We start from the raw sequence: 21632 nt of genomic DNA, 5'->3' as shown, positions 1-21632 counted from the left end.
GTTTCCATATGCAAAAGGAAATTATGTCATCTTCTTAAAGATCATTACAAATATAGAAAGTGGAAATGAATGCAAAGATCACGTGGACAATAGACTCAAATCACGAAATTGACTTCTTTCCTTTTATACATATGCGGACATGAAACTATGTATCATTTTCATACGAATATGCATGTCTGTCCAATGGCAATAGCCGTAATATCTTAAGGTGAGTAAGCCTTCTTTCATAAAAGGTCTGAGAAAGAACCTCGTACCGACACGTCGTCAAAATGGCAATCTCGAAAATATGTTACTCTTTAAAGGTTATTCTCTTTTTTTTCTTCCATTTTAATACTAAGGGGATATCGTGATGGCATTTGTTGGTTATGCTATCTAAATTACAATACTTCAGGTTGCTTGGTTTGAGTGCACCGCAACCATTGATGGTGTTATGCCATCATCTGCATGGTATTATATAGCATGCGGTGAGTGTAAGACTAAGGCAACCAAGGGGCCCACCACACTTACGTGTAAAGAATGTGGAAAAGCTGAAGTCACCGGTGTTGTCCAGTAAGAGTTAAAAGTTTTCTGTTTCACTTATATATTTGTCTTCCTGTATTGATACTCTGTTTCCATAGGTACCTTACCAAGCTCTCTGTGTATGACAACACTGACCACGCCACCTTTGTGCTTCTCGGTGATGCTGGCCGTGAGTTGACTGGGAGGAAAGCCTCGGAATTTGTTGAGAGCTACTTTGAGGTAATCACGAACCTCTCCATCATGTAGTTTCTAATGTGTTCTCAAGTGTTTAAATTTATTGTAGGCCAACGAAAGCTTGGTCGATGATTACGTAGTGCCGGTGCCAGAAGCTCTCCTTGCCACCATTGGGCAAACTCACAAGTTCAGTGTGAAGATTTCCAATCACAATCTCACCGGCAAGACCAGAGCTTTGACTGTCACAAAGGTACACCCTCCTGAAGCTCCAGCACCAGAAGTAGGCATCGGAGAAGATGTGATTGTCCCTGCTGCTGATGGAACTTTGGTGTTGGGTAATGATGAGAATGGTTCTCCTACTGGGAATGTAGAAGCTGCTGAAGAAAGGGTGAAAAGGGGTTCTGGTACGGCTGAGACAGGAGAAGCTAAGCGTGCCAAATGTGGCTAATAGGTTTGAAGTATTAGTTTGGTTTGACTAAAACACTATGCTTTCTCACATTTTGCATTCAGACTTTGCCTTGGTGGCTAATAATTGTGAGGTTCAGGTTTTGGTTTATTAAAAGACTCTGCTTTTTATATTTTACTTTTGCAGTTTGTCTTTGCATTATTTTAGCTGTTTTGGTAATAATTTGTTTTCATACATATGCTTCACCAATGCTTTTTCATTTCACTTTTGCAGTTTGTCTTTGCATTGTTTTAGCTGTCTTGGTAATAAATTCTTTTTTCATACTTATGCTACACTGATTTCTTAGGTTATCTGTGATAGTATAGAGTTTTAAGAATGAGGAAATTAGTCGTTGTTTGATAGTATAGAGTTTTATCTCATGAAAACTCCAATTATAGTATAGAGTTTTATTCCAACAGAAAGTCACTATGATTATTTCAAGTGTTTTTACTCACTTATAAATGTATAGATACGACAAATACCAGTTACTTGATCTTAAAGATATTGCTATAATTTCTTTTTCTTTTGAAAAAGCTATAACAATATCTATCAAAAACAAAGAAAGTTTTATCTTTTAAACGTCCCAGTAATAGGTTTATGCAAAATAATTGTGAAAACATATAGCATTTAAAAAAACCAAAGCCATAATCTACAAAATTTAATTATAGCAAGTACGCATTTTTAACTTTTGACATATTGTTTCATATCTATTTAAATAAAGTTAACTAACTAAATTATAATCCATCGTAGGTTATTTCTTTACGATGGACAACATGAAATTCTCTATTTTTCAGAATACTTTAACTCTATCTTAAAATATTTACGTTATTATGAGCAACTATTTCATTTTTTTACATGCACTTAATATCTACCATAGTTCAACTATTTGAGTGCAATAGAATAAGCAGAAATCAAACAAAACACAAAACTTATGATCTTGAACTAAACAATTTCAACACTTATCCGCGCGTAGCGCGGAGATTGAATCTACTTGGAATTAACATTATAAAATCTTCATTATCTAGAGAAACAGAAACAAAAGAGGTTCTAAACTCTTTGACCATCTTCTTATGTTAGTGCTCGATAAAACTATACACTAAAACTAGATTTCATATTTTTGTAATTTTTTAAAAAATCTGTGGGTTAACCCCTTCTAAAATATTGAGTTCTCGGTAAATGCTCTATATACTGAAGTTTATACTCTTCACTTTAGTTTAAAAATTTCAAACCACATTCCACATTTGAATTAATATATTTTAAACTATCTTTCATAGTATATTGGAATCATTCTTATATTTTTAATATTTAGTTTACTATATTAATATACTACGTTGATTAGTGGAATTAGCATTATAAAATCTTCATTATCTAGAGAAATGGAGACAACAGGGGTTCAAAACTCTTTGACCATCATCGTATGTCTGTGCTCGATCAAACTATACACTGAAACAAGATTTTCATATTTTTGAATTTTTTTTCAAAATCCATGGGTTAACCCCTTCTAAAATAATGAGTTTTCGATAAATATTCTATATACTGAAGTTTATACTCTTCGCTTTAGTTTAAAAATTTCAAGCCACATTCTACATTTGAATTAATTTATTGGAAACTATCTTTCATGGTATATAGGAATCATTCTAAATTTTTAATATTTAGGTTGGTAAAATTTCATATACTGCCTAGACTATTGGAATTAACATTATAAAATCTTCATTATCTAGAGAAACATAAACAAAAGAGGTTTTAAACTCTTTGACCATCATAGTATGTTAGTGCTCGATGAAACTATACACTAAAACAAGATTTTCATATTTTTGATTTTTTTCCAAAATCCGTGGGTTAACCCCTTCTAAAATAATGAGTTTTCGGTAAATGTTTTATATACTGAAGTTTATACTCTTCGTTTTAACTTCAAAATTTCAAACCACATTCTACATTTGAATTAATTTCTTGGAAACTATATTTAATGGTATATAGGAATCATTCTTATTTTTTAATATTTAGTTTACTAAAATTTAATATACTACCTAGATTAGTTGAATTAGCATTATAAAATCTTCATTATCTAGAGAAACGGAGACAACATGGGTTCTAAACTTTTTGACCATCATCGTATGTCCGTGCTTGATGAAACCATACACTAAAACCAGATTTTCATATTTTTGAATTTTTTTCAAAAATCTATGGGTTAACCTCTTTTAAAATAATGAGTTTTCGGTAAATGCTCTATATACTGAAGTTAATACTCTTCACTTTAGTTTAAAAATTTCAAACCACATTCTACATTTGAATTAATGTATTCTAAAATATCTTTCATGGTATATAGGAATCATTCTTATTTTTTAATATTTAGTTTACTAAAATTTAATATACTGCATAGATTAGTGGAACTAACATTATAAAATCTTCTTTATCTAATGAAACGGAGACAACAGAGGTTCTAAACTCTTTGATCATCATCATATGTTAGAGCTCGATGAAACTATATACTAAAATAAGATTTTCACATTTTTGAAAATTTTCCAAAATCCGTGGGTTAACCCCTTCTAAAATAATTAGTTTTCAGTAAATGCTCTATATACTGAAGTTTATACTCTTCGCTTTTGTTTAAAAATTTCAAACCACATTCAACATTTGAATGAATGTATTTTAAACTATCTTTCATGGTATGTAGGAATAATTCTTATTTTTAATATTTAGTTTACTAAAATTTAATATACTGCATAGAGTAGTGGAATTAGCATTATAAAATCTTCATTATCCAGAGAAACGGAGACAACAGAGGTTCTAAACTCTTTGACCATCATCGTATGTTAGTGCTCGATGAAACTATAGACCAAAACAAGATTTTCATATTTTTGAAATTTTCCAAAATCTGTGGGTTAACCCCTTTCTAAAATGATGAGTTTTCGGTAAATGCTCTATATACTGAAGTTTATACTCTTTGCTTTAGTTTAAAAAATTCAAACCACATTATACATTTGAATTAATGTATTCTACAATATCTTTTATGGTATATATGAATCATTTTTAATTTTTAATATTTAGTTTACTAAAATTTAATATACTGCATAAATTAGTGTAATTAGCATTATAAAATCTTCTTTATCTAGAGAAACGGAGACAACAGAGGTTCTAAACTCTTTGACCATCATCGTATGTTAGTGCTAGATGAAACTATACACTAAACCAAGATTTTCATATTTTTGAAAATTTTCCAAAATCCGTGGGTTAACCCATTCTAAAATAATGATTTTTCGGTAAATGCTCTATATACTGAAGTTTATACTCTTCGCTTTTGTTTAAAAATTTCAAATTATATTCTACATTAGAACTAATGTATTCTAAACTATCTTTCATGGTATATAGGAATCATTCTAATTTTTTAATATTCAGTTTACTAAAATTTTATATACTGCTGAGATTAGTGGAATTAGCATTATAAAATCTTCATTATCTAGAGAAATGGAGAGAACAGAGGTTCTAAACTCTTTGACCATCATCGTATATTAGTGCTCGATGAAACTATACACTAAAACAAGATTTTTATATTTTTGAAATATTTCCAAAATCCGTGGGTTAACACCTTCTAAAATAATGAGTGTTCGGTAAATGTTCTATATACTGAAGTTTATACTTTTCGCTTTAATTTGAAAATTTCAAACCACATTCTACATTTGAATTAATTTCTTGGAAACTATCTTTCATGGTATATAGGAATCATTATTATTTTTTAGTATTTAGTTTACTAAAGTTTAATATACTACCTAAATTAGTTGAATTAGCATTATAAAATTTTCATTATCTAGAGAAACGGAGACAACAGGGGTTCTAAACTTTTTGACCATCCTCGTATGTCTGTGCTCGATGAAACTATACACTAAAATAAGATTTTCATATTTTTGAAATTTTTCCAAAATCCGTGGGTTAACCCCCTTCTAAAATAATGAGTTTTCGGTAAATGCTCTATATACCGAAGTTTACACTCTTCGCTTTTGGTTAAAAATTTCAAACCACATTCTACATTTGAATTAATGTATTTCAAAATATATTTCTTGGTATATAGGAATCATTCTTATTTTTTAATATTTAGTTTACTAATTTAATATACTACTTAGATTAGTGGAATTAGCATTATAAAATCTACATTATCTAGAGAAACGGAGACAACAGGGGTTCTAAACTCTTTAACCATCATCGTATGTCTGTGCTCGATGAAACTATACACTAAATCAAGATTTTCATATTTTTGAATTTTTTTTCAAAAATCCGTGGGTTAAACCCTTCTAAGATAATGAGTTTTCGGTAAATGCTTAATATACCGAAGTTTACACTCTTCGCTTTTGGTTAAAAAATTTAAAACCACATTCTACATTTGAATTAATGTATTCTAAACTATCTTTCATGGTATAAAGGAATCATTATTACTTTTTAATATTTAGTTTCCTTAAATTTAATATACTACTTAGATTAGTGGAATTAGCATTATAAAATCTTCATTATCTAGAGAAACGGAGACAACAGAGGTTCTAAACTCGTTGTTAAAATTTCTTATAATGCATAGATTAGTGGAATTGGCATTATTAAAAATCTTCATTATCTAGAGAAATAGAGTCAACAAAAGTTCTAAACTCTTTGACCATCATCGTATGTGAGTGCTCTATGAAACTATACACTAAAACAAGATTTTCATATTTTTGAAATTTTTCAAAAATCCGTAGGTTAACCCCCTTCTAAAATAACGAGTTTTTGGTAAATACTCTATATACTGAAGTTTATACTCTTCACTTTAGTTTAAAATTTTCAAACTACATTCTACCTTTGAATTAATGTATTTTAAACTATATTTCCTGGTATATAGGAATTATTCTTTTTTTTTAATATTTGTTTTACTAAAATTTAATATACTACCTAGATTAGTGGAATTAGCATTATAAAATCTTCATTATCTAGAGAAACGGAGAAAACAGGGGTTCTAAACTCTTTGACCATCACCGTATGTCTGTGCTCGATGAAACTATACACTAAATTAAATTTTTCATATTTTTGAAAAATTTCCAAAATCCGTGGGTTAACCCCTTCTAAAATATTGAGTTTTCGGTAAATGCTCTATATACTAAAGTTTATACTCTTCACTTTAGTATAAAATTTCAAACCACATTCTACATTTGAACTAATGTATTCTAAACTATCTTTCATGGTATATAGGAATCATTCTATTTTTTAATATTTAGTTTTGTAAAATTTCATACACTGCCCAGAATAGTGGAATTAGAATTATTAAATCTCTATTATCTAGAGAAGCGGAGACAACAAAGGTTCTAAACCTCTTTGACCATCATCTTATGTCAGTGCTCTAAGAAACTATACACTAAAACAAGATTTTCATATTTTTGAAAATTTTCCAAAATCCGTGGGTTAACCCCTTCTAAAGTAATGAGTTTTCGGTAAATGCTCTATATACTGAAGTTTATACTCTTCACTTTAGCTTAAAAAATTCAAACCACATTCTCCATTTTAATTAATGTATTCTAAACTATCTTTCATGAAATATAGGAATCATTCTAATTTTTTAATATTTAGTTTGTTAAAATTTCTTATAATGCATAGATTAGTGGAATTGGCATTATTAAAAATCTTCATTATCTAGAGAAATAGAGTCAACAAAAGTTCTAAACTCTTTGACCATCATCGTATGTGAGTGCTCTATGAAAATATACACTAAAACAAGATTTTCATATTTTTGAAATTTTTCCAAAATCCGTTGGTTAACCCTTCTAAAATAATGAGTTTTCGGTAAATGCTCGATATACTGAAGTTTATACTCTTCACTTTAGTTTAAAATTTTCAAACCACATTCTTATTTTGAATTAAAGTATTCTAAACTATCTTTCATGGTATATAGGAATCATTTCAATTCTTTAATATTTATTTTGGTAAAATTTCATATACTGCCTAGAATATTGGAATTAGAATTGTAAAATCTTTATTATCTTTAGAAACGGAGACAACAAAATTTATAAACCTCTTTGACCATCATCTTATGTCAGTGCTCTAAGAAACTATACACTAAAACAAGATTTTCATACTTTTGAAATTTTTCCAAAATCCGTGGGTTAACCCCCCTTCAAAAATAATGAGTTTTCGGTAAATGCACTACTACGAAGATGGTCAGGCAGAGGATGAGGGAAGTAATTTAATATGGAAAACACGAACTCAATTCTTTCCAGATATTACTTGTTTTACTGATATCAAATATCATATGATAATTTGTTATTATATCCAGTTAATCATTCGTCTTAATTGCTGTTATTTAAATTAATTACTCGGTTATAGTTAGCTTATTAGTTACTCTTAGTTTAATTGCAGAACAGAGCAACCAAGAAGATAACAATGGGCAGTAGATGCGATTGTTCGGCACTTAAGCGAACGTCTGTAAGATTCTGTAATGAAGAGGAAGTTGTGAACTCGGATGATGAAGGTGTATGTACTATTTGGAAAGAACGACCTGGGAATGGAAGAAATTGCAACTCTATGTATAATATATATCCCAGTTTGAGGGTTGTGGTTGGTGTAGCTAAAGATTCCCGAGTTTGTCCAATAAATAATAACAACTTCCGCTGGTGTGTAATAAAATGTTGTAATAGTAAATGTTGTGGTATAACTCTATCTCGTTATAAATTTATGGGAGTATTAATGTTTCAATAATTCTAATTAAATTATGGGTGGGTAAACTGGTGTCATTATAGTCGACATTAATTTATAAGAGACCCTAAACATAGTTAATTCCGCATAATATAACCGCTACACAAATATGAATCCGGATGATGTACATGTAGATCGGATATTTTAACTTGTTTTCAAAAAATTGCCGCTTACATGATTTATAGTGTCGCCTATATATAGATGGAATGGTAGAAATCTCATATGATATTTGATATCAGTACCAACATTGAAATTACAATTACCTTTTCAAATTATAATTGGATACCTAATATGCAAGTATAAATATTGTATTAGTATCACTACTGTATCCTTAAACATAAATACGAAGGTATACCGCCTTGATTAAATGAGGTTTATGAGGCAAAAAATTGCAATTGATATCACTGAACTTTGGGTTACCAATCTAATAGCATTAGTATTTTATACATGGTTCATGAAACACCACGTGGTGTACAACTTTGACATGGCCGATATTTTTTTTTTTAAACATCACTTGGCAAAGCAAAATGTCATGATAATGACATTATCAATATAATATTACTGAGTTGTTAAATCATGTCAGGCAAACGTAATGATGATATCCTACTCTTAGATTTCTAGCCTGCCGCATTAAATGGGAAGATATTGTTTAGATTCTCGATTTAACCTCCACTTGTAGGTCACAACCGGTTTGATCGCCAAGAATGTTGCTTTATATAGAGGTTTCCATACTTGTCTTTTTACATCACTACCTAACTCTAGAATCACCGGATATGATCTGAGCAGACAGAAAAATACCTGAGTTGACTGGGAGTGTGATAGTGTTCAAGATTCTAAAAGGTGATTTTTTCATCTTCTACTGCCCAAAAAATAGCTTTAAAAAAATTGTAAAAGGAGCAGAAGATACGTTAATTGTGCTGACTGTTTTCATTCTAGAATTAGTATACAGTTATTTTTGATTTAGTATACAGTTGTATCGTCCTAACTAATATCCTTGGAAACTTTGACATTGTATAGATGCCTCGAATGGTTCTTCTGGTAAAGGGACAGTGGGTGAAATCGCATGAAGGATGGAGGTTTGCGGAAGATCCTAACTTCGAACCCCGTCATATAATAGTAGGGAACAGCGACCAGGTTGAAGCAGTTAAAGACCTAGTTAGGTCTGTTTTTACTATACGAAGACATACCCCTATGGTCATTACCTTCCAGCTCCCACAATGGATGGTGGAGCACGAAGGCGATTCGTGGCCTCCACACAACATCCGCACCAATGCAGACTTTGATATGCTGATGAGCGTCCATGAATGGAATGTGGATCCCAAACTTTGCGTGATTATTGGGGCAGAAGATGTTGCTACATACCAGTTTAGGTGCAGAACACCCTTTACTATCGGATCTCGAGCTTTCCTTGCCGATGGAGGCAATGAGGACCAACACATGGCGAGCGTTTTGGGTAACCTCTATGAAACATGCATATTGTCAAAAGTTAAATTTTAGACGATGTGTGTAACAATAACCACAATATTTAATGCAGATATGGTAAGGGGAAATGAGCTAACGTGTAGTGAGAATGTAATGACCGAAATCTTCGAGGAAGAGAAAATGGTTTTACTTTAACGCTTCTCACTTGAGATAGGTAAAGCCAAAAACAGTTTGAACCTGAATTTAGGAACACCTTTGGAGACAGATGATCATATTGTTCCTACTATTCAAAACCACCAAATGCAGTCACAAGGTCAAGCGGTACGGTCTGCACCAACTCCAGAGTTTAACTCACAAGTTTGGGGGCGTCATCTCATGATACATACTACTTCTATGTTTGGTATATATGTTATAGAATATTATGTGTTTCTTATGTATACGACGTGTTTGACTTTCTTTTTTTGGTGTTCTTAAACAGTTTCTTTTTGTTTGGCAACTGCAGGTTATCAATCCTTCCCTCTCGGTGTATCCATGAGGCCGTCTCTTCCTCCGAATTTGTACGACCGACAGCACTATACTCCGAACTGGGGAAACTTGGAACTAATCCCAGGGTATTGGGAGAACATGATGTCTTCTGCTTATTCTGTTCAGCTGCAGAGAATTTATGGTGTACCCGGTTCAGAAAACGTTGGTTACCAACACAGTGACCTCAACATTGGAAACAGATGTGTTCCGCATGCGCCTGGATTAGACATCCCAATTGAAGTGTCATCAACAGCTTCCTCAACAGAATTGAACAACTTAGTGAATATAGGAGCTGACATCAACAATTCCACATTGCAAAACGAGAGAGGTGCAGTATGTCGTGAAATAGGTTTGATAACTCGAAATCAATTTCAATGAATTATCTAGTCGCAAAATAATATCTACGTCCGACTAAACCTTAGAACTAATACATATTTTCTTCCAATTTATGTAGGAGAGTGTTCTAATCGGATGTTGTCACACGCTCCACTCGTTGAAGATGTGAAGATAGAAGCGGGTCATCCACAGAATGCTGAAGATGTTGATGGTAATACGGGTCGCAGATCTCAAGCTTGAGCAATCTCACCATATCTTGCCTTACTCCTATGTCTCATTTTGTTTAATAGCAAGGAGTCCTAAGTCGAAACAATGTGTACTATTTTGGGTATCTTCAGAGATGTATGGTATGGGGAGGAAGTTTGTTATCTTAGTATCGTGCCCCTTTAAGATCAGCTGGTGGGTTTTGTATGAAATGATCGAAGCTGGTGCTGTATAAATATTGCAATTTCAGTTATTATAATGTAGACAATATATCCGGTTACGTATATATATATCCAGATAAACCATAAAGATTTAAGATTTACGAAGCGATAAAAAAGGATTCAAACCATCAATATAGAGACCTACAACGGTAATTGCTTCATATCGTTGATAACATGGAGGTTATTAATCATAAATTCACCTAATATTAACCAAGTAACCATTCACCTTTAAGCGATAATACATGAAATATTAAAGTTTGGAATATGGAACTAAGTTACCGAACCTTTTGACTTAACAACAATCATTTCATAGTCAAACATAAATAAAACATAGATAAAATAACCATAATGCTGAATGCAAGTTTGGAAGTACTTAGCAACATTTCAGTAACAGGAATCATAGCCAGACATTGAAATAGTAAAAAAAGGTGCTCTACAACTTCTGATGAAACTCATAAACCATAACCGCCGCCCTTTGCGCTTCCACGGGAATGATTGACGTAGTGATGCTCTTACAAGCGTCGGAACCAAACATGGCATGTGACTGAATCAACAGAGCAGCAGTCAACGCTGCATCTGCAGGATTACTGATAAGCGGAATTCGCTTTACTCTCTCAACAAGCAATCGGTTCCCAGCTGGCTGTACCACATTCCCCAAATGTTTCAGAAGATAAGGCAACATCTCAGAGATGGGTAGAAGCTCTTTAAGCAATGCACTGTCCATCGTCAGTACGGGGTTGCAATAGAAAACGAATATCTTGGAAGAAGACACATCCACACATAGCCCTACCCAATGACCACGGTTAACGTTGACTGGCATGTAGAAGCGTGTCACCGTGGAGACGTCAGAGTAACCTTTTCTAACACAATCCACCATAGCCTTTGTGAAAACATATCCATCCTTGGGATTTGCTTTTTAAAACTTTGGATAATTCCTTGCAAGCAGGCCATGAACCCGACTATCAAGAAAGACAGGAGTATTCTCGCTGCGACCCAGACAGAGATTGTTGAAGTTGGTTGACACAACCTTTGTTAGTATGTCAACAACCTGAAAAAAAATAAAGACAAATTAATAAAATGGAAAACAAGTTTATTTAACATCCGACCTGAAAATGTAAGTGCTACATACTATGTCTGGGAGGAGGCGTTCTCTTTCTCCGATATCAACAATGTCTTTCCCGGTAACAGATAAGCCACACACATTGATGACATTGAAACGAAATAGCAGGTAGACAAAAACCGGATTAGGAGGAGTACATGATTTGCAGGCTAGATAAGTATTAATAAATAAAACTCTGTATGTAATACGGAAATAAGAAGAACACACCAGTCTTTCTTTAGAAGAAACTTCAAGCGGAGATACTTGTCACATACGACGGAGGAGTCATAATATGTGCTCCAAAACATAGGCCCTTCCCGTGCACGGTTTAGAAGGGAGGTGCCACACTGGTAATCAGTGATAAGCTGTGTAGGAACCTTCTTGAGGTGTTTGCTTTTACGGCAACTGAAGCTGTCCTCATTTTCACAAACATCTGGTTCCTTCTCTTGTACAACCAAATTATTATGATTCTCTCCCATCGCGTCGTCCTCTTGTACAAGCAGATTATTATGATTCTCTCCCATCGCGTCGTCCTCTTGTACATGCAGATTATTATGATTCTCTCCCATCGCGTCGTCCTCTTGTACAGGCAGATTATTATGATTCTCTCCCATCTGGTCGTCTTCCTCATCCTGGACCGTCGTGCCAATTTCCTGAGTTAGGCCAAGTGAGAAAGAAGGATTCTCAGGTTCGACAGATACGTTGACAGCCTATGCACATTTAAAATATTTTAGTATACGAAAACAACATGAAAACAGAAACGATAAATGTAATGCGTTACATATCTGTCATACATTTTCATCAGATCCTTCGTGTGTCTGGCTGTGGGCAGAGACGGAAGAAGTGAAAACATTTTGAGGTTGTGATACATCACCTGTTGGCTCGTTGGCCCCCTCCCTCGGAGATTCTGAAACTGACCCATGTAACCAATTGCAAAAAGATTTCAGGTGGCAACAAAAGTTCTTAAAAAATAACCGGTTTACATATACTCATCACCTGATGGAATGATCTCAAAACCGGAACTCTAAGATGAAATGAAGCCAACATACTAAGAAATAGTCAACAAAGTAGGCCTTATTTCGTTTCCAAGTGGCTTACATTGACTGACAAACGTTTGGCAGAGCTAGATTTTGTAGCCTGGACATTCCCATTTTCGGAATCGTTGTTACTTTTTTCTCCATTTGGAACGGATGATACGGGAGAACCCTCACGACGAGACTGTGCCTCAGAACCCTACACATAAATGACGAGAGAACCCAGATTAATGTAAATTAAACTAACAATTCGAATAAAACTGCTCATATAGTAACATATAACCGGTAAACTTATTCTCATAACCGGCTGGATTACATCAAAACCGGAAATCTAAGTTGAAATGAAACCAAACTACTAGTAACTGTTTACAAATTCGCTTATTACGTTTACAAATGGCTTACATTGACTGACAAACGTTTGGCAGAGCTAGGTTTTGTAGTATGACCACTCACATGTTCGGTTACCTTGTTACTCTTTTCTCCATTTGGAACTGATGACACGTGAGAGCCCTCACGACGAGACTGTGCCTCAGAACCCTACACATAAACGAGAAGAGAAGCCAGATTAATGTATATTAAACTAACCATTCTAAAAACTTAATCATACACAGATTAATAGTTGAAAGCATAGTAATGGTTCTTACACTGCATTTATTTCCCGACTCAGGGGCGTTGAGTAATGACTGATATTTTCCATCACGTTCTCTATAATGTTGTCATTTTCATTGCCCCGCCGAGGGGTTGTGTTTTCAGGTACAAATCCGGTACTCAATCCACCAGGCTGGGGTGTGGGTTGTTGCCTATGGCTTTCCATCTGAGTACTAATGCTAGGGAAGAAAGAAAGTATTTCAGTTTTGAACGCTGATAACATCTCCTCTACGGTAGCAACAACAGACGCCTTGTAAGCAAGAGCATTCGAAGAAGCATCAATCGCTGATGCAACCGCAGCAGCCACCGTCCCCTCCATCCTCTCAATCTCTGGTCTGATGATGGATTGGACAACAAAAGTTATATTTGGCGAAGTTATATTTGGCTCCTCCACGACGGGTGTAGCTCCTGCTTTTGGTTTCTGACGCTGTTGTTTACGTTTCCCTCCTTCCTTAGCCTTCTCCCGCATCTTCTCTACATCCGCTTTAGTGACACCCCCTTTAAACATATCCTTCGGGATGTCTTGATTGGCCATAATACGCCTTACCAATTTTTCAACTTTCACGTCAGGAACATCGTCCGGCCTAATACACAAACTCTCGTCAACAGCGTTTGCAGGATCTACATGAAGGATGCAACTAACCAAAGCATGTAGAACAAAAAATAAACCGGATATAAAGACACATACGATTATGGACTTCACAAGCATTAATTTATTTAACATTACAACTTCCATACCTCAGACTTCCTATCAACTTCCCGTGCATGAGCAGGGCTCAGAGTCTGTTTCTTCCTGCTAGACTGCAAACCGTCACCATCTTCTTCATCAGTATCTGACTCGGAGGATGAACAGGTTTCTTGCACAACTTCCGTCAAAGCAGGAACTGCCTCAACAATAACCAGATGCAGCGCAAGAGCGAATCCCTTCATTGCTATAGTATTTTGAGAAAGAGAAAGCTCATCTCTTTTTTTGATACTCGTCATCAACAGATCGAAGGCAAGTCTCCCCCACGGATATGCGAAGAATTCATCCATATCTACCAGCAACTCTGCATGTTCCTTCAACATCTTCATTCTGAGATTAGTAGATAGCAACACCGAAGAGACAATCGCAAGACATGCGATTTTAATCCGGATATCTCGGTCGGTGACAATTTTTTTCTGGAGCATCTTCACGGCTCTAGCGACGGTGACCTCTTCCACGCTTCCAAATAATTCTGGCCAATAGGGTTTCTCCTTGATGTTTTTCTTCTTCTTCGGCCTACTCTTCTTAGGAATCTCGCCGCATGGAAGCCCCATCACTATGGCAAACTCCCGGAGAGAAAATCTGATAGGTTTAGACGCGAATCTAAACCAAGCTTCGTGTTTCTTTTCGACCTTAAGTTGCCTAGACAAAAGATATCTCGCAAATCTGCCTGAAAACGCTGGTTTCTCGGCGATGTCGACCAACTTTCCGAAAGGTGTTTTCCGGAGATACTGTATCTCGTCTTCATCTAACACCTCGAGAATAGTATTTAACGCACGCGACGACTGATATGTTAAAACCCTAACCCCAACAGGTTCCTCACCCTCAGCAAACATCAGATCCGGAAATGGTCCTGTAATTTCTTCCTCGGGGTCATCGGGAAAATCGACCAATCGAGAAGAAACCATGGCGATTGGAAGTGAAAGAAGTTCTGGAGAGTGACGAGAGAAAACGAAAAGTATTTTCTTATACAGGAAATAGTTAATGTTTAAAATAATATTTGGCAAATATAATATATTTGAGTCAGAAACTTCACCGACTTCTCCCGGTTTTCCCACGCCTATATTAATACCCCTATACTTCTCAGATTCGCACAAAATAGGGATACCATTGGTATTATGAATTTGTACACAGTGCTTTAGTCAGTTAGCAAATAAAATCATCAGCTGTGTATATAGAGTGCAAAAACCCATATCTAAACAATATAACATATATTTTAAAATATTAGCTATATTTAGCTTTTGAATAACCAAATATCTGTGTTACAAAAAAAAAACAAATATCTAAACCAACCTATCCAAAATGGTTGAATTACCTAAATATATTTTATCCATAATATTTAATATTATACGAGTTATTCAAAATTATCAGAAAAACTGCAACATCGTTGGATCCATAATATTTCGGAATTAGCCAGTTCCCAGTTTTTTTTATCCGAAACCGAACCAAAAAGTGAAATTACCGAATTGATACCAAACGACTTCTAAATCTCTAGAATTGAAACTAAAATACTAAAACTAAACACTAAGGCCTAATCAGGAGTTTATAGAAGACTAGGGTCGACTCGCCCTACGGGCGGGATGTATATTTAATAATAATTAAAACAGTTATAGTCTATATTTATATTTTACATATATTTCTTTTATATAAAAATATACATATTAGTTAGATTTATACATGCTATTGTAATAGCGGACTAAAAAATACAAACATTTTGTTCAGTTTAAAATAATATTACTTTTCACTATTTTTTTTTTTTATTTTATAAAAAATCATATGATTTATCTTACCATTTAAAAGATTGTCATGTAATTGTTTTACCTTTAAAAAAGTTGGTTCTACCTTTATTTTGATAATAAGCATAGTGAAATTTCTATAACACACCAATCAATACTATTAATTCTTCAACATGTCCAATTGATATTTAGTTGTGTCCAATTTAAAAAAAACTGATTTTTATATAACTGTATCTAATTAATAGATGTTATGTCCGTATTATTTAAACCAACCATAACTTTTACTTTTATTCCTATATTGTAGGATCCACTACTCCTATCTTAACTAATCAAAATCCACGTTTATATAATACATTTGACCATGTAAAAAATATAAGACATGTTGGACTATAAACTGTAACATATTTCGCCAAAAAAAAAATGTTAAACTACAATACAACATGTAATATACTTTACAAAGAACTAGATTATGACCCACGCTTTAAAAGCGCGGAATAGTTTACTATGAAAATTTTCTTTAACAAACATACAATATTTTGTTAATTTGTAATTTTTCTATATCTCAAATATTTTCCATTTAAATAATTGATTTTAAATTTGAACTGGACCCACGGTCGAACTGGCAAATCTTGTGATTCTATATATAATTCAGTTTGAATTTTATGAAATATTCATTATTTAAAAATCCGATAAAACACTAAAAAAATCGCTGAAATCTGAGGATATCCGGTTGAACAGATGACCCGATATGAAACAAATTACTATAATAGTTGTGTTCATATGAATATAATTAAATGAAAATTAAATTAGTATACCAGTTATCTTTATTTAAAAAAAAATAAAAATTGAAATGGGGTATAATTAACCTTTGTGATTTGTCTCACATTGATTATTGCTTATTTTAATGTGTTACTATAAAAATGATCAACTATTTTTGTTTAATTTATTTTGTGTTATGATAATCATTTGATAAAAATATTCTTAAATGTTAAAATAAAATGCTTATTTAATATATGAGTTTTGTTAAATATTTATTTGAATTTTTTATATTTTGTTAAAAACAAAAACACATTTTATAAAAACAATTGTTTTGACTACGATGAGTAGCGATATTTTTTTAATAAAACTACAATTAGTTGTTAAAATATAAAAGATTTGTTTAGAATACGACTTTTGTGGTAACCAATTTTGAAATGATGATATTTACAACAAAACTATAAATAATAACTCCCATATCAAATTTTAAAATTTGCCAATCGAGTTAAGTATTTATTATTTTAATGGTCCTAGTTATTATAAAAAATGATTTTAAACATTTTATGATGTCAATAAAGATCATAATTATATGTTTACAAATGGACCATTGACTATTTCACATGCAATTTTTTTTTGGCAAGTTTAAAATTGATATAATAATGTGGTCGTATTGGAAACTTTACAAATGATAATGTTATCATATGTAGAAATGTAATATCAATTTGATTAATTTAATATTTGTTACGTTTCCATGAAATGTCAAAACAATATAAAAGAGGATATACCAGAAATGTGTAATATTTTTCATAACCATATCCATAAAAATAGACTAAACTTTATTTTGTTGGGTAATATTTCACAAATACGGGTATACATGCATATAGAAAAGATGAAACGTCATAACCAATATCTACAAAAAAAAAGATAAAATCAAAATTTCCAGAAAAACATAATTGTGGAGATGAAAAAGAAGATGTAATATGTGTAATTTACTAATGTGTGGGCAATATCTCTTCTTATTTTTATCTATATAATCGATTGGCATTTATTGTTTGGTTACACATCAAGATTAACTACAATGAAATGTTTAGGCTTATATATAGGGAATCTATAGATTTTGTTGCCTACAATAGGAATGTGGTTGGTTTTAAAATATCTTGTTTCCGATTGGTTTAAAATGGCTAGCGAATTTATTTCAAAAATAATTAAAAAAGTAATGGCATTCCATTATAAATAACTATAAAAATTAAGGGCAAAATCCTATGAGTGATTATACTTTAATAATATAGATGTGACCATATATGATACGTTCCTTATAGTTCATCCATATGTGCAATTAAAAAAGTCCAGTATTATTTAATTTCTTAATGGGTTTTAATAAACTTATCTAGATCAAATATGTTTGATATATATATTTTAAATGGTTATTGATCTGTCTTTAAAAGGATGGATAAATTTTTTGTTCTATCTTTTTTTTTTAGAAATTTAATTTTATATTTGTGTTTTAATCATATTTGTATTTTCTTTGTATAATATTATTTTAATGATTAATAAAGAGCTTTAATAATTGTATTAAAATAGTTGGACTACACATAAATCAGTACGTTATGTTGTTGTTTTAATAGAATAGCTATGCACTGATTTAAATACTTAATGATTTTAAGAATATTTCAGAGACCCAAATAACTAATATATTTGATTTTGTAATTTTAATTTCAATATTAATATTATTATAAGTATACTTATAACTAATATAAATTTATATGTTTGTATACTTATTCGGTTTTTGATGCGGGTCAGATTTGATATTAGTTTTTCGGATATAGCACTTTATAACTCATTCGAAAATATAAGACATGTCTACTTAGATCCACAATCCTGATTTTCGGGTCAATTTCGAACCATTTTGTGGGTACAAATATTTTTTACTAATTACGTTAATAACTCAAAATGTTAATAAATGCAAGAAAAACGTAGCTTTAGTTTGTTCATATTTGATTACATATTTTAAATTTCTATCAAATAGAGTGCATATCATCAGTAATCAAAATTATTTCCATAAGAAACTTATGTTTACAATAATTTTACAAATATCTTTGTAACATTTAAATGTAGATACACAAGAAAAAAATTAAAATTTATATCAAATAAATTTATTAATTATCCACCTCTTACATTGGGTCAAAATTTACAAAACTCACTTCTAATTGCATGACGAATTATTATGTGTAATAATAATATTATATATTTTATATATATGAAATTAAATCATGAAAATTTAGTGAAAATATAATTTTATCTATTTAATTACAATTTTATTAGTAAAAAAATTATACTATACTTTGTTATTTTTTTAAAATTGCTGTTTATGAATGAAATACAAAATTAATGTGTGAAATGGCTATGACACAAGTGTATAGTTATGCAACATCAAAAATTCAATAAAATTCTCAAAACCTCTTACTAATAATTTTTAAAATATTATACACAAACATATAAATTAGATTTCTTTAACATATAAGAAAAAAATACAGAAAAAGTTAAAAAGAAACAGACGTACAGACATATGATTACAAAAAACAAGTGTATGCCGGGTCAATTTTTAAATTGCTATTATTTTATAAAATAGATTCTGATTAAGATTTATTTACAAATATGATTACAAATAAAAATATAAATATGAAAATCAAAATTTTTTAAAAAATTAAAACAATAAATATACCAGCCCTTAGAATCTAATCAGAGTACTATTACTTTTGGATCATGTCCCATTGATATTAGTTGAGTCTAACTTAAAAAAACAAAAACCTATATATAAAATAACTCCTAATATGCCAACTGCTGGTACTTATATAACTATTTATTAGCGTAACTTTGGTATTCTACAATCTCTCCTTTGCTTCCTCTAATATCAGACCCATTACTTTTTTTGGTAAAAAGAAATCTATTATTTCATTTGATGTAAGATAAAATGCATGTATATGTTATTGTGATAATAAAGAATATGATCATTATTAATCACTAAAAAATTCTCTAATCTATTATTTAAAATATCTAAAATATACTAGATTTTAAATTTTGCTCGACAGATTATGGCAATGTTTATTTCTAAGTTGTAAATAGAACTAGGAGTTTTTCTGGGCCATACACATAACTAATAACTTTAAATATAAATTTTTTTAATTTAAAAAGAAAATTTGGTTTATATTTTGAACATTACTATTTTTATATTTTAAAGGTACATCTCCAGCAACTAAAGAAAGAGCTAGAACTGCAATGTACCTAAACGAAAACATGCATGTTATACTATAATTCTTTAAGTTTACAACATATTTCCATATATATGTCTTATTAGGTTCCTATATGATATAAAAGCTCCAAAATATAGCATAATGAAAATGGTTCCGAATGTTATGAATTTGATACCAATGACATCATTGATACTATACAGGAAACGGTTTACACTGAGTACAGTATAAAAAAGCACACTTGTTTTTATTTTTGTCAAGAAAATACAACTTATAAAATGTGTGACAGGGTTAGGTGTATAATAATAACTAGATTTTGATTTGTCGTCTGTGCAAATATATTTTTCAAAAATATGTTACTATTTATTTTTTATGTTACTATTATATATCATTTTTTTTGATTGAATATCAAATTTATTGATCGAAATTGAGACTGAATTTACAAAGGGGACTTTACTGATCTAATGTGTAAAGAATAAAAGAATGAGAGCTTCTAAACTGCAGTAATAGTAAACCATCTTCTGAGCAAGCCTTCTAGTTTGTGATTCCCCCTGTACTTCAAAGATGAAATACGGTTCTTCACCATTTTCCCTATGTTCTTTGTGATCAGTGTTACTGACATGTTGGCACCACCATGTCTCCTTGAGTTTCTTTCCCTCCACAGCATGTAGATAGATGTCTGAAACACTAACCGGATGAGGACAGTGTCGAGCTTGTTCCTGTTTGGCCGCATTATCGAAGTGACTGTATCAGCCCAGTCCGGCGTAATTGCTGCTCCAAGCAATCGTTCTGCTACATTCATCCAAACCGTGAAAGTATACGGGCAAGCAGAGAATAAATGATCTCTACTTTCATCCTTTTCTCCACAGTAAACACAAACCTGCTCAACTCCCCAGCTTCGCATCCTTATCCCAGTAGATAATCTATCTTTAAACGCTAGCCAGACCATAAAAGATTGACGAGGGATCGCTTGAGGGAACCACACTATTCGATGCCATGGGAGTACGGCTTTCTCAACTCTCAGGTATTCCCAGGTTTTAGACGCTGAGAACACTGGTTTAAAATCATCCTGGCCGTGTCTCCATAGAACTATATCCGGTCCCAAAGTAGCTACCGGTCGAGCTGTCACTGCAAGTTTGTCGCATAGATGGGGGTATCTCCTGTGGGCACATCTCCGAAGATTCCACCCATCCTCGCTAGCTACTTCTGCAAGAGTAGCAGACCTTTGAACCCCAAGATAGCGCAGGCCTAGCTCCCCTGTTACATCTATCAGCTTACCCATCTCCAACCAGTTGTCAAACCAGAAATAGACAGTTTCTCCATTTCGTACCTCATAGCGGATGCACTCAAAGGCGATAGGACGAAGCTTTAGTAACTTATGCCATACCCAGGATCCCTTCTTATCATTAGCATCCCAGGATCCCTTCTTATCATTAGCATCCCAATAGCTTTAATAAGGGACGCCATACCCAGGATCCCTTATTATATATCATATACTATGTGTCATCATACAATTAACCGGTTTTTATACGTACCATCATACAAGTAATCACATAATTAATAATATTTTATATGTACCATCATATAAATAATTGTATATATTATATTTTTAAAATTTAACAAGAAATATAAAAACCATAATTTAAGTTAATGTTTGATATTGGGCTTTGTATTGTATTTTTCTAATGTATACTGAAAATATTTTTTATAATGGTTATTGAAAAATATTTTAGTAAAAATCAAATTTTGAATATATATATATATAATCAATTGTTGATATATATCATTTTTAAATTATTATTTTGATTTGATATA

General features: G+C 32.2%; 2 protein-coding genes and 1 long non-coding RNA gene across 4 annotated transcripts; 1 reads left to right on the top strand and 2 right to left on the bottom strand.

The window, feature by feature from the left end:
* Window positions 1-8592: 8592 nt before the first annotated feature.
* On the top strand, window positions 8593-10600 carry LOC108846482 (uncharacterized). 2 transcript variants are annotated; one of them, XM_057004899.1, is made up of 5 exons: window positions 8593-8683; window positions 8861-9296; window positions 9378-9665; window positions 9768-10118; window positions 10245-10600. In XM_057004899.1, exons 3-5 carry the CDS (start codon window positions 9566-9568, stop codon window positions 10364-10366), a joined length of 573 nt encoding a protein of 190 aa, XP_056860879.1. In that variant the 5' UTR covers window positions 8593-8683; window positions 8861-9296; window positions 9378-9565; the 3' UTR covers window positions 10367-10600. The 2 variants fall into 2 exon arrangements, with proteins under 2 accessions (XP_056860879.1, XP_018475210.1); XM_018619708.2 differs by having other exon boundaries at window positions 9768-10139.
* Window positions 10601-10824: 224 nt separating this feature from the next.
* Window positions 10825-13975, bottom strand: LOC108846128 (uncharacterized). Its single transcript, XR_008943283.1, has 6 exons — window positions 13329-13975; window positions 13087-13221; window positions 12749-12883; window positions 12445-12563; window positions 11681-12360; window positions 10825-11599 (listed from the first exon to the last, which is right to left on the bottom strand). It is a non-coding gene; the product is annotated as an uncharacterized LOC108846128 (long non-coding RNA).
* Window positions 13976-20310: 6335 nt separating this feature from the next.
* LOC108845004 (uncharacterized) lies at window positions 20311-21099 on the bottom strand. Its single transcript, XM_018618279.1, has one exon. It carries the CDS (start codon window positions 21097-21099, stop codon window positions 20311-20313), a length of 789 nt encoding a protein of 262 aa, XP_018473781.1.
* Between the last annotated feature and the right edge of the window lie 533 nt (window positions 21100-21632).

The sequence above is a fragment of the Raphanus sativus genome, chromosome 3 (genome assembly GCF_000801105.2).
Source record: "Raphanus sativus cultivar WK10039 chromosome 3, ASM80110v3, whole genome shotgun sequence".
NCBI classification, from domain to species: Eukaryota; Viridiplantae; Streptophyta; class Magnoliopsida; order Brassicales; family Brassicaceae; genus Raphanus; species Raphanus sativus.
The sequence above is the reverse complement of the archived record's forward strand: the minus strand, read 5'-3'. Positions and strand labels throughout refer to the sequence as shown.

Bases quoted from the DNA above. Each gene is read 5' to 3' on its own strand.
- LOC108846482 (XM_018619708.2), top strand. From the start codon at position 9,566: ATGCAGTCACAAGGTCAAGCGGTACGGTCTGCACCAACTCCAGAGTTT. The intron at 9,666-9,767 runs GTATATATGTTA...TGGCAACTGCAG, and splicing joins ACATACTACTTCTATGTTTG to GTTATCAATCCTTCCCTCTC. The intron at 10,140-10,244 runs GTTTGATAACTC...CAATTTATGTAG, and splicing joins TGCAGTATGTCGTGAAATAG to GAGAGTGTTCTAATCGGATG.
- LOC108845004 (XM_018618279.1), bottom strand. From the start codon at position 21,099: ATGGGTAAGCTGATAGATGTAACAGGGGAGCTAGGCCTGCGCTATCTT.